We start from the raw sequence: 11946 nt of genomic DNA, 5'->3' as shown, positions 1-11946 counted from the left end.
ATTGATAGTAAATTACAGAAATATATAGAGCGTGGACATCAAGAATTAATGACACATTTGGAACAGGTAACAGGTATTTTCTTTTACCTTTAAAATTATTCAAGTATCATGTGAAAGTATAAAATCATATACCAAACAAGTACACTGTCTGTGATACTATTACCTATAGCTGTACTTCTACTACATAAGACATTTCTGATACCAAACACAATGCTTTTGACTTGATCTACAAGTACAGACTACATATTAAATATAGTCTTGTGTGGCCTTTCTTGTTGTTTTGCCTCTTGGCACCAGAAATTGGCACCGCTGAAGTCCTCCCACCGTTTTTTTTTTTTTTTTTTTTTCAGAAAATGTTTGATGCTTTCATCCTCCACTTTGCAAGATGGATCACCTCTCTTGCAAGCAGTGTGTCTCCACAAATTATTTCTGAAGCTGCTCGGAATAGAATAGGACTCCTCCAGATTCCCATGAGATGCTTTAACCCAGAGGCTTAAAACTTTGAACCATGACAAACTTTATTAGATATCATGATGTGACAAATGGTCCCATTATCTGGCTCATCATGGTGTTTATCAGCATCCATTCTACTCCAAAGCCATTTTAAAATTGACCTACATCGAGGCACAACAAATAGTAAATATTGATTTTTTTGAGATTAAATCATATACGTCTAATACAAAGTGAGGCAGGGTGGATGTACCAATCACAACTAAATGTGCTATATCAGAGCCTACTTATTTATTTAACATACTCACATAACTCTTAAAACTTGACAAACTTGAATGGATTTAAGAATGATAATTCTAAATATGAACTGGAAAAAGACTATACTCAGTTGGTGTTCATTATTTTTCTTTACCGACCAGCTGCCACATTATAGGCTTTGTCAATTTTTACCTTCTGTACTGAACCTTGACTCAAGTGTTGAATTACATACCGATCGTGAATCGTTTCGCCATTACTGTCCAAAAGAGAATGGCATAATGTAAAACACCACCTCATAATCTGCAATGTTAAAATACTTTATTATATCATAGTGACAAGTAAGACGTGGCACAAAGAAATATTTGGTCATCATATCTGTATCTGTTAGCAAGGACAACAGAACGGAGCACCATTCACTTATTACACTGTCAAGCACTTAGGACCATAACTCAGACTGCTGTGCTGATGTCTTCTCAAATGCACTGGATGACGCGAAGTCCAATTTGGTTTTCCTGTCAGGCTTCTCCGCTCTGCTGTCTGGTTAAAAAAAAAAAAAAAACCTCTGACATTAATTAGCACTTGAGAAATATGGCCATGCATATCCATCTGACAAAGTCATCACTATGAGTCTTCTAACAAAAAAGTGTGAAAATTTAACTATTTCTATTATTATATTAGGGTAATGTTTTCTGTATGACAAATGACTTACCAGTCTTTTTTTTTTTTTTTTTTTTGCTTTTTATCCAAGACAATTTCATCTGCACTAAAGAGATGGTAGAGCTCCTTTTGATTCATTCTGACAGGTAAAAAATGATGTGTCAAAGTGTGACGTGATATAAGTCACACATATTCCATTTACTTGGTGGACACTATTCAAGATATTGTGAGGGGCATTTGTCGAGGACAATGTATTGTTCAAAATCTCTATTTAAAACCCAAAGAAACACGAATAACAGCATACTTCTGCTGGCGGAGCTGATTTAGTCCAAGCAAGAGGCTGAGTGTTTTGAATTTTGTGGCACAGGAAAAGAGCCACTAGCCACTGTTTAACACAGTCATCCATGTAACACTGTAAAACATATGTTGTGAAAGCAACTTCTAAATCTTAGTATTCCTTTGGTGTCAAATTTAGGCATGAAACAAGAAGAAGTTATTCCTCTATTCTATGAACTTCCAAAATAAGAGTATGGTCACGGGAAGTCTATAGTGCATAATGTAAATCAGCTGTGTGGCATGTGCGTGGAGAGTCCCACTTAGTCGCTCTTCCCCTCCTCCTCAGCTGAGTCCTCCGAGCTGTTGACCACTGCAGCGCTGAGCGTCTGCAGCTCCTCCAGCACCGACAGCAGAGTCTCTGACAGGGTACAAACAGGCCACTGGTCAGGTCAGTCGTGTCTGTGTACACATTAACACTAAAACAAAAACTCGACCTTAAACCTGAACCAGGGCATGAAGAGTCAACAGGCCAACAAGCCACTGTGATGAGTTACCTTTGTTAGACTGCTGGGCTTCTGCTCCCCCTCCACCGCTCCTCCCTGTGGCTCTTTCTCCTTGCTCACTGAAGGCAACAGAGGTTTTCAGGATTGCTGTGCGAGCTCGCTTGTACTCATTCAACAGCCCTCTCTCATGGACAGTGGCCTGTAATGCATTCAGTTCACAGAAACAGAAAAACAGTGAAAACAGAGCCACAATTTTATAAACAAACTGACTTTTATGTAACAATTAGAAGTATTACTAGTAGCAGGTTTCTGTCCCTCTCCACATCCTTTAGCTTTTTACGTAAGTCTTGGAGCTCCTGCTTCGTCTGTTCACTCTGCACATGCTGTGCTTCTCTCATCTGATCCCGCTTCCTTGCTGCCTGTCTCTCGAACTGCCGCAAAGTCATCACTGCAAGGGATCAAACAGACAAAGCATCAGCCATGAGAGCGACATTAAGCTGTGTAAACTATTCCATTATTAGATCTCGCTCAGCTTTGCCGGTATGACTCCGACTATCTCAAAATGAGTTGAGGTAGGACTGTGCCAATCCATCTACCTGCTTTGGTGTGTTCTCTCCTGGCTGTGTTGACTTGAGCCTCCATCTCTCTCAGCCTCTCAGCACAGCGGTCCTCGATCTCAGACACTTTTTCATGCAAAGCTGAAGAGAAACAACAAACACAACAATGAGAAACAGTCCACTCTAATTTATTTTCAATGAACCTCAGGGTGTACAATGGATTTGAATACATGTTTCAGCAAATTGTCACTCAGAAAGAGGGAATTACCCACACAAAGAACTGATTTGATGGTTTGGGACAACAAGGTGGCTGTAGCCTAAAGGCTAGAGAGATGAGTTTTATTTATGAGCTGATAGTGATCGCGATGGCTTTCTGCACACTGAAGACAGCGGAATATCTAATGGACTGCTTTAAAAGTTGAAACTTGTTTAAAATAATGTTTGTTGCATAGAGGATTTGATGTATGAAGCAGCAGAGGTGAATACAGAGGTGGATATGAAATCAGAAGGTTTGAATCTCTGATCCTAAATCTTTGAAAGTGAATGAGTACTCTCATGGTCGGTGGCAAGCAACAGATGGATGTAAATATTAGAGCTATTATTGTTTATTTGTATTGTTTGGATTAATCACCAAAACAAAGCAAAACAAAACAAACAAACAAAAAAAAACCTAAAGTGTCCATTTAATAGGAGGATGAAAGTAAGTCACAAAATCTTAGCATTTGTAAATCTGTGGCAAGTACATGTTTGGCATTTCTACTTGAGAAGTGAGTTACATGATTACTTGATTATAATAATTATAATCATTCTCTGTGGATCAACTAATTGATATAGGGATACATGATGATACTGACACGTCAACGCGAAACGTCTGTAGTGGCCTGAAATGAAAATTTCAGCAGGTATGACATGCGATGTGAAATTGGTCATATTTGCCCTGGTTATAGCTGTTATCAGGACTGTCTCAGGGAGAGCATCATCCAAGCCTGTTTAAGTAGGATGAATCTTAGTTTTAATTGAAAGAAAATGTTATATAAAAATAAATATATGTTCGGTGAAAAAAAAAGTGCATATATCAATATCAGCATTGGCATTTGTTTGAAAGATGTGGAAATTGTCGGCATATCAGATATTGGCAAACAAAAAAGAAAAAAAACATATACATATATTGTGCATTTGTAAACTGATTAATCGACTAATCATCTCAGCTTTCGTGATCATCTGTACCTATGTAACTGTTGAGAAACAGGTTGCTTTAAAAAAAAAAAAAAAAACAGCATGAGCACTCAGTTAACTTTCCCAGGTTAAGAAAAGGCAAAAATTAAATAAATCCCAACAGTAAGCCCCTTCTTGCCTCACCCTGCTCCCTCAGCTCCTGCTGGTTGAGCAGCTGAGAGCGGAGTTGCTCCAGGTTGGCCTTGCTCTCCTCCAGCTGGGTCTGGCTCTGCTGCAGGCTCTGCTGGGCCTCCTCTCTGCCCACCACAGCCTCCCGAACCTCCGCACGACTCTGCTCCAAGTCCTGCTGCTGCCGCCTCAGTTTGCTCTCAACTGGCAGAGCGGGAGGGGGGAGAGAGGGGATTACAAATGCAGTTTGAGACACGGTAATGCTATAAACAAACAGATAATGCATAATAGGTTGTAAATAGTCATGAGGATGCTCACACTGTTCTCGCAGATCAGTCATTGCTTTCTCGATGAGCTCCGGGGTTCTTTTGAGCTCTTGTGTGAGCTTGTCTCTGTCCTCACACACCAAGTTAAGCTCTGCCTGCAGGTTTCTGATACTGGGAGGGAGGAGCAGTGTGTGGGGGGGACAATACACACAAGATAGCAGAGCAAATAAGGTAGCAGTGAATTAGTTAAGTAGAGAAACACTAGGACGACGTGTCTTGCACAACAGGGCATTCTCTAATGCAGCCAGAAAGTGACTATTTTACATGCAGCCTAATAATCCCCCAACAGCACTTATCTTATTAAAAATGAATACTGGAGCAGCCAACTTGTTCCCAGCCTAAGAGAAATTTCAACAAAGCTAAGACAGATTTTGTGCGTGTGTGTGTCTGTGTGTGTTTTACTTCTTGTTTTTGTGCGTTTTTGTAAAGGACTTTGCAAGCTCAGCTTTCAGATAGTGTTGTATAAATAAAGTTTCTTATAATTACAATGTTCTGAATAACCCATTAAACATAGATTTATTACTAAATAGTAGGAATTCTGTACACTATCTGATTGAAATACAATGAATATTTTATGAAGCAGACTTGTACACAAAAGCGAAAACTGTTTTAGATGTCTGTATTTCATAATTGGGATTATTTTTTGTAGCTATACACAAAATAGATATTCAGTCCCTTATTTGTGTATTTAGATGAGAGTACTTCCCAAAGATTTCTCATTAATATTAAACGAATAAATACAAATCATGATGAATATAGAAAAAAATAATCAAAACTGGAACTGGAACTGGACTACCCATTTATCCTGGAAACTGGAGACAAAAATAAAGGATTCTTGCATATATAAATACCTAATAGTAAACAATCAACTTCAGCCAAGCCGAGTAAAGAGTGTTTAGATGCAACCAGATCAGTGAACCTCCTACCTCTCAGCAGCCTGGTCTGTCAATTTATTGGCCTGCTGCACCTTCTGTAGAGCCACCCTCCTCATGATCAACCCTGTGGCACAAGAACATAGCAAATGACGAGCTTGAATCAGCCATGAACAAGTCAATCCGAGCCACACCAATCACCCAGCCAACCCACAGTACATCTGCACCTTGGATTGTTTCCACTCGTCTTTTAGCAAAAGTCAGCCTCTGTGTAAAAATGTTGAGTCTTGCTTGAGCTGCCTCCACTTCTCCCACCTTGGCCTCAAATGCCAGACCGAATCTATGAGACACAGTGAAAATGTCTGACCAAAACACAGTTTCAGCCTTTTTTCCAGTTGATTCTTTCATTGTAGATTCAGATAAATTTGTTGTTTACCTCTGCACTGCATCTGTCAAGGTCCTGAGTTCGGCTTCTGCTTTCTGACTCGAGGACTTGAGTTCTAAGTTTTCCTTTTGAGCCTGGGCCAAGTTCTGTTTCAGTGTCTGGGAAGACAAACACACATCCACCTATCAGAGCACCTTATACAAATCTAATCCTCAATTTTGAGAATATTTCTTTACTTCCAGCTGTTTTCTCGGAACCTGTTACTGAAAGAAATTTTTATGTAATCAAGTGTTCTCTGCTCAGGTAAAAAAAAAAATAAAAATCCCAATACTAACCTCCCTGGTCACTCTCTCCAGGTCCAGCTCAGCTATCCTGTCGTCCAGACTGTGCTGGAGTACACTCGCCTGGTGCTGCTCCTGTTTGAGCTGCTGCTCTGTCCATCTCACCTTAGACACACAAGATTGTTAAATCACGAACAACTAAGATTGTGTGTTGTATACAACATAGTCCTAACACTGTTTTGAACACATTGAACATGATAATACTGTGTAGTGCAGTATGACTGTTGTTTCCATACTTTTGAAAGAAGCATATCCTTCTCCTCTCTTAGTTCAATGTCCTTTGAGCGAAGCTGGACGCACAATGTGAACACTTTCTCCCTCCAGAGCTGAAGTACTTCAAGGCCTTTAGAACCATTCTTTAGTAGTGGATCTGACAAGGTCTGTCCACACACACACACACACACACAAACACAACACATGCCTCAGATGAGCATCTGGCATTGTAGTTTTAACTGAAATCTCTAAATATAATTTTAGCTTCAGAAGCCACAGGCCAAAGACACAGAAATGAACTGAATCTTTTTAAAAAAGGGACAAAACACCGAAGACTGTCCTCATGGAAACGGTAAGAAACCACCATGTAACCAAAGTGTCTACATTAAATACAAGCTAAACAGGAGCTAGAAGGTAGCAGGGTGCCTACAGGTGTCACGAAATTAAATCGAATGCTTTTTAATATATTTTAAGACTATTGTTACTGAAATTTAAGACTAATTTTTAAATAAATCCTTGTTTTTCATATTCAAATGAGCATAGCAGGTACTACATTTTTATAGGTAGGGACAGCTTCTTTTAGGTTAGATAGCTGGCACAGGCAAGTGCAACACTTTTCTTGGATTTCTCTCTACAAGTAAATATGACAACTAAGTATAAAGTGTAAGCATAAGTATAAGGCATTTTCAGGTAAACATTGCCAATTAATAAAAAGTATTTGGTTTAATGGTAAACAGAGTGTGCTATATGTTAACTCTGATGCAGGAGAACTTGACTAATTTTGACAAAAATTTACAAATGTAATTAGAACATTTATGTTGGAATAAAGACTTCAATAATTCAATAATTGACACCATTTAATGACTTTCAAGGCCTAAAATTTATAAAATGTACTGTATAGTGTAAATATTTATAATTTAAAGACATTTTAAGACTTTTTAAGGACCTGTGGACACCCTGGTTAGTCAACCTAAGCAGGAAAGAAAGGTTGCTCAGTTTTGTTTTGGTTTTTATTGTTATTTTGCATTTACACTTTATTTATTACAGATAGCAAATAGCAGACTGATTAGTCTGATAATTTTAGTATAATGCAACTCATTTGTGAGAAATCATTGTAATGAACAGGGGGAGCAAACATGTTTTGCCTCGTGATGAATTCTCAACATCTTGTCTGGCTAGTGAGGCTGTAGCTACTGCAGCTGAAACTTAAAATTACCACTCACCTTCTTAACCATTTTTGCCTCTTGGAGGGTCAATATCTCATTGACAGAGTTAAGTCGGACTGTCAAAAGCTCCGTGGTTGTCTGAAGAGCCGCTTTCTCCTTGTTTAGCCTCTACAAAATAATCAAGATGAGAAACAGCTTGTAATAAACTGCATTAACATGGATGTTCATTTATGATTATTCAACTTAATTGGCTCCACAACACTTTCTTTCAACTACTGAAAACAACAATTGTTGTAACTGGGCAAAAGCTTGCTTTTTTCCCTCATGCAGTTACTTAACAGTGAATTGATTTTACAATGTTGTTGATGTGCTCTCCACCTCAACAGTTTCAGTTAGTCTCTCATTCTCTCCTCTCTCTGGGGAAAGTTGTCCGATGTAATTTCTAAGGCTGTGCAGCGTTGCAGACTGTGTCTCAAAAGCCTGTCCCATTTGGCTGAAAAATGCAAAACAACAACATCCAATAAATGTAATGGGATCTGAGTACAAAAGGCTTTAGAAGTTTAGTTTCCATTAATTGTAGGACTTTCAGTAAAATCCATTTTAGATTTAGTGGCACCTTAGATGTTCTTTCAGTCCATCTCGTTCAGCAGACACTTCCATCAGCCTGCTCTTCAGCTGCAGCACCTCTGAGGTCATGGACTGAAGTCTGTCCTGCAGGTCACTGTTAGTTTGCTTCACAGTGGCCAGCTCTGCACTATAGGTAGCAGTCATCTGCTGTAGCTTGAGTGAAAAGAAGCCAACAATGGAAAACTCAGCTAAGTACCAATATCGATGTAATACCTTATTGATCCCATAGCGGTTTTCTGTTTTCAGTTGCAGAAAAGTCTTAGTGACTGCATCAGTCTCCTTGCATGCACTCTTCACAAACCTCTATCTCGTGCTTCCTCTGGGTTTGCTCCAGTTGTTCCGACAGTCTGAGAGTCTGCTGTTTGGCCTCTTCCTCAAGCTGCAGCCTGAATGTCTCAGCCCTCAGAGCAAGTTCCCGGGCCTCCTCCCTGCTCCTCTCAACATCCCTCCTCAGCCTTGCAATCTCCTCACCAGACTCTCTCTCAAGCTTTCCAAGCAGCAAGGAAACAGATGATGTTGTTTAATTCAGGATCAAATGTTTTGATGCAGAATGTTTGTCATATGTGGAAGTGAACGTCGTGACACTGTCTGAATCAAAGCCCGTCAACTGAAGTGAACACAGACTACAAGACGGCAGGAGCTCTTCGTTAAGATTTTCACAAAATCTCAGAAACTCTCAGGTGATACTGGCTGACATCAACATCTGGACTGTTTCATGGGTATACAACATTACCTGGGAACCAATTTTCTCCTTTTCCTCTCTGCGCTGATTCAGCTCCTCTCTGATGTGGCCCAGTTCAGTCTTAGCCTTGCACAGCTCGTCACGCATTGCTTCTACTTCATGACTCTGTCTGCAGTGCACAAATTACGCCGTGTTGAGGTTTTGCAAAATGATGCATCAAAAGTATCTGAAATGCTCAGTCTAATGATCAACACAATGTCTGACCCGAACCACAAAATAACTGCGTTGTGAAGCATTTCATATGTCAAACTACTACGTTCAAACTTCTAGTTTACAACATACATATTTCATACCTGTTGAGGGCACTGACTTTGTCTCGTATCTCCTCCCTGTGTCTCCCTTCAGTCTCCCTCAGAGCCTCCACCTGTCCCCTAAGCCTCTCCGCTTCTGCTTTGTGCTTCTCCACTTCCAGTTGCCACGCGGTCTCCCATCTGGACCACTGCTCACTTCTCTGTGAGGATCTGTGTTTGAGGAAGAGGAGCTGCATATGTACCAATTATTTCCACCAACTGACAGAGATCTGTGATGAGAATTATTATTGATGAAATAAGGTATATTTGATGTGATACTGTGAGATACCTTGCTCTGGTTTCTGAAGAATGATCTATATGGCTCCTTCCTCTTGTGCTGTCTCCCTGCAGCATCATAAGCCTGTGATTTTCCTTTTGCAACTCCAGGATCTCCTGTTGGGCCTGAGTGATGGCAAGCCATGGATTGGCAGGGCTGGGGTCCACTCGTGCTGCTGATGTTTGTCCTGGGCTGATCCAGGAGATGGGTGCTGTCCCTCTGAGTACTCCAGAAGACTTAACATTTGATGTGAAATGTGATGGGGGCATCAGGTCCTTCTGGACATTCCCTAAATAACAAAATTTGATGTGAATGTCTCTAGTGTTTACAGTCTATGTATGGTCTTGGTCTGTAGTGTATAGCCTATGTGCAGAGGCGGAAGCAACCAATCACATTTACGCATGTTACTGTAACTGAGTAGTTTTTTGTGTACTTGTACTTTTAGGAGTATTTTTTAAAGTCAGCAATTTTACCTTTAACTTTAATACATTTTGCTTGAGTATTGTACTTCATTGCATTTTTAATCAAATCCATTTCAGAGTGCAAATAATCAATGACAGATTGTGGGACCTTTGAAAATGAACAGTAAATCAGCAAAGACGAGAAGAGGCTTCTATTTTGTTGATTCTGCTTTTTGCCATTTATAAATTTCCAATTAAAGGTGCACGATCAGAAGCTGCAGATAGTCATGGAAGCGAGGACCATTTAGAAACAACTGGCAAACAGGTGGAATAATTGTGTTGAAAAATGGGAATAACATCAGTGAGTTGGCCTGGCAATGAGAACCATTTAAACTCAACCATCATAGTAGGAGCTTATTCCACAATTGTCAGTTGAGTCTAGAGGGTCCTCATTTCAATTAACTCTTGGTGATTTTGCGCAATGCCCCTTTAAAAGACTCTAGTTTGAACCTTGTTCTCACCTCCTTTTATAACTGCAAGGAAAAGATCACATCCAACAGTTAATGTTTTTTTAAGTAGCTCAGTAAATTTCAGAGTACATTTTAAACATGCTACTTTTTACTTATACTTCAGAAGATTTCTACAGCAGTACTTCTACTTCTTCTTAAGTAAAACATTAACAATGTAACACTACTTCTACTTGAGTACCAATTTGTTTTACTCCTTCCGCCGCTGTCTACAGTGTATGGTCTATGAGCCGTGAATACACCGGCTGGTAGGCAGGGCAGCTAAGTGACTGACTGGTCTCAGTATCAACCACAAAAAGCAACAAAAGTAGACTTAAAATACTGCACAAACTAGGACTGCTCAGTACGGAATGAGGGAGTTTTATTACTATTGTAAAGCGGTCCCCACCATGGCTCAGATTAATAAACGGTTATTTAGCATAGCTTAGCATATATGATTACTTCTGTAGAGACATAGAGCCTTCTAACCTTTGACCGGCATCAATATGACAACTTTCTTCACAACAAAAAAACGCAAAGCCAATTTCGTCTTGGTGCTGTCAGCTAACTAGCATGAATATCGCCGCTTCTCACTGTAAAGGTTGTGAAGTTACCTTACCTGACATAACTAGCATAAGTCCGTGGCAGTGTTTCCTGATAACTCCGAGAAATGATACTACTGGAACGGGTAACTTACTTGACACAGGCGGTGCGGAGAAATCAGTGGGAGCGATGAGCTTTTCTGTCTCCAAGTTGAGTCTCTCCATGCTCGGCGATTGTCATGGAAAATCCTTTTAAAAAGTGAACGGGAGTGTCACCAACTTGTGTGTTTGGGAGCCGCACAAGTTATTTGTTCTCCCCGCGGGTCACGTCACACGTCGTTGCCGTAGTTACAACGACGGCTGGTCAGTTGTGTTGACTAGTTTTGCGAGCCGCTTTGTTGTGTTGTTCAGGGCACGTGTTGGTTAAACTGTGAATAAAATATACCATCCAACACCACATATCTTATTACTAACTTGGTATTAGTACAGTTTTTTGCTGTTTGCACAAAAACCCTCTCTCAATGCATCACGGGAGGAAGTGCGGAAGTCTTTTTTTTTTTTTTTTTTTTTTTTTTTTTTTTTTTTTTTCCTCCCAGATGGGTGGGGCGTGTTTGACTGGCACCTGCGCTTGCATGGCTGGCACCTGGTGCTGTTATAACTGCAGGGTTTCCAGGCTCTTTTAATATCTGGGACTCCCAATTAAATATACATTAGGCCATAGACCCTACACTTTAACGTTTTTTTGAGTTGTTAATATTAACTGTGGCAGTAAGGCATGATCTAGCTGCTCTGTTGGAGGGGAAATAAATAGTGCCTCTTATCAGAGAAGGCATTCTCATACATTTTGCCATTCCATCCCTCCATGTGCAGCTACAACCTCCAGCAAACATGAAATTAATCCTTTTGCTGGAAATCCTGTGGGATGCCCTCAAGAACACCTAAGGGTCCCCGGATGACACAAACACTACTGCATGAGATAGAAATCCTGCGGACAAGGAAGCAGGCGGTTACACTGCACAAAATTAATGTGCAATTGGTGGTAATTGCTTAATTTAATGCAATTGTTGGGCAATTACTATTAACATATATTTTCTGTAGCTGTAAATGTTTTTTTTTGTTGTTGTTGTTTGTTTTTTTAAAAACAGCTTTCGGTGCACATTTGCATGTTCCTCTGTCTGTGCACCTGTGCTGATGATGTACAGTTTGCACACAT

General features: G+C 40.0%; 1 protein-coding gene across 2 annotated transcripts; it reads right to left on the bottom strand.

Annotated features, from left to right (window-relative positions):
- Positions 1-1390: 1390 nt before the first annotated feature.
- cchcr1 (coiled-coil alpha-helical rod protein 1) lies at positions 1391-11292 on the bottom strand. Of its 2 annotated transcripts, none has more exons than XM_030069653.1 (19): positions 10889-11292; positions 9297-9573; positions 9011-9178; positions 8709-8826; positions 8277-8462; positions 7965-8128; positions 7727-7841; positions 7406-7516; positions 6206-6349; positions 5964-6074; positions 5680-5786; positions 5471-5583; positions 5298-5370; positions 4364-4482; positions 4061-4249; positions 2741-2842; positions 2441-2592; positions 2196-2343; positions 1391-2059 (listed from the first exon to the last, which is right to left on the bottom strand). In XM_030069653.1, exons 1-19 carry the CDS (start codon positions 10956-10958, stop codon positions 1962-1964), a joined length of 2565 nt encoding a protein of 854 aa, XP_029925513.1. In that variant the 5' UTR covers positions 10959-11292; the 3' UTR covers positions 1391-1961. The 2 variants fall into 2 exon arrangements, with proteins under 2 accessions (XP_029925513.1, XP_029925514.1); XM_030069654.1 differs by having other exon boundaries at positions 7965-8122.
- Positions 11293-11946: the final 654 nt, after the last annotated feature.

The sequence above is a fragment of the Myripristis murdjan genome, chromosome 14 (genome assembly GCF_902150065.1).
Source record: "Myripristis murdjan chromosome 14, fMyrMur1.1, whole genome shotgun sequence".
Classification (NCBI taxonomy): domain Eukaryota; kingdom Metazoa; phylum Chordata; class Actinopteri; order Holocentriformes; family Holocentridae; genus Myripristis; species Myripristis murdjan.
Note: the sequence above shows the minus strand (reverse complement) of the source record. Positions and strands in the feature narration are given on the sequence as shown.

Coding starts and splice junctions, on each gene's coding strand:
- cchcr1 (XM_030069653.1), bottom strand. CDS start 10,958: ATGGAGAGACTCAACTTGGAGACAGAAAAGCTCATCGCTCCCACTGAT. Junction 6,350..7,405: donor AGGCAAAAATGGTTAAGAAG/GTGAGTGGTAAT, acceptor GTGTGTGGACAG/ACCTTGTCAGATCCACTACT. Junction 5,371..5,470: donor ACGAGTGGAAACAATCCAAG/GTGCAGATGTAC, acceptor CTTGTGCCACAG/GGTTGATCATGAGGAGGGTG.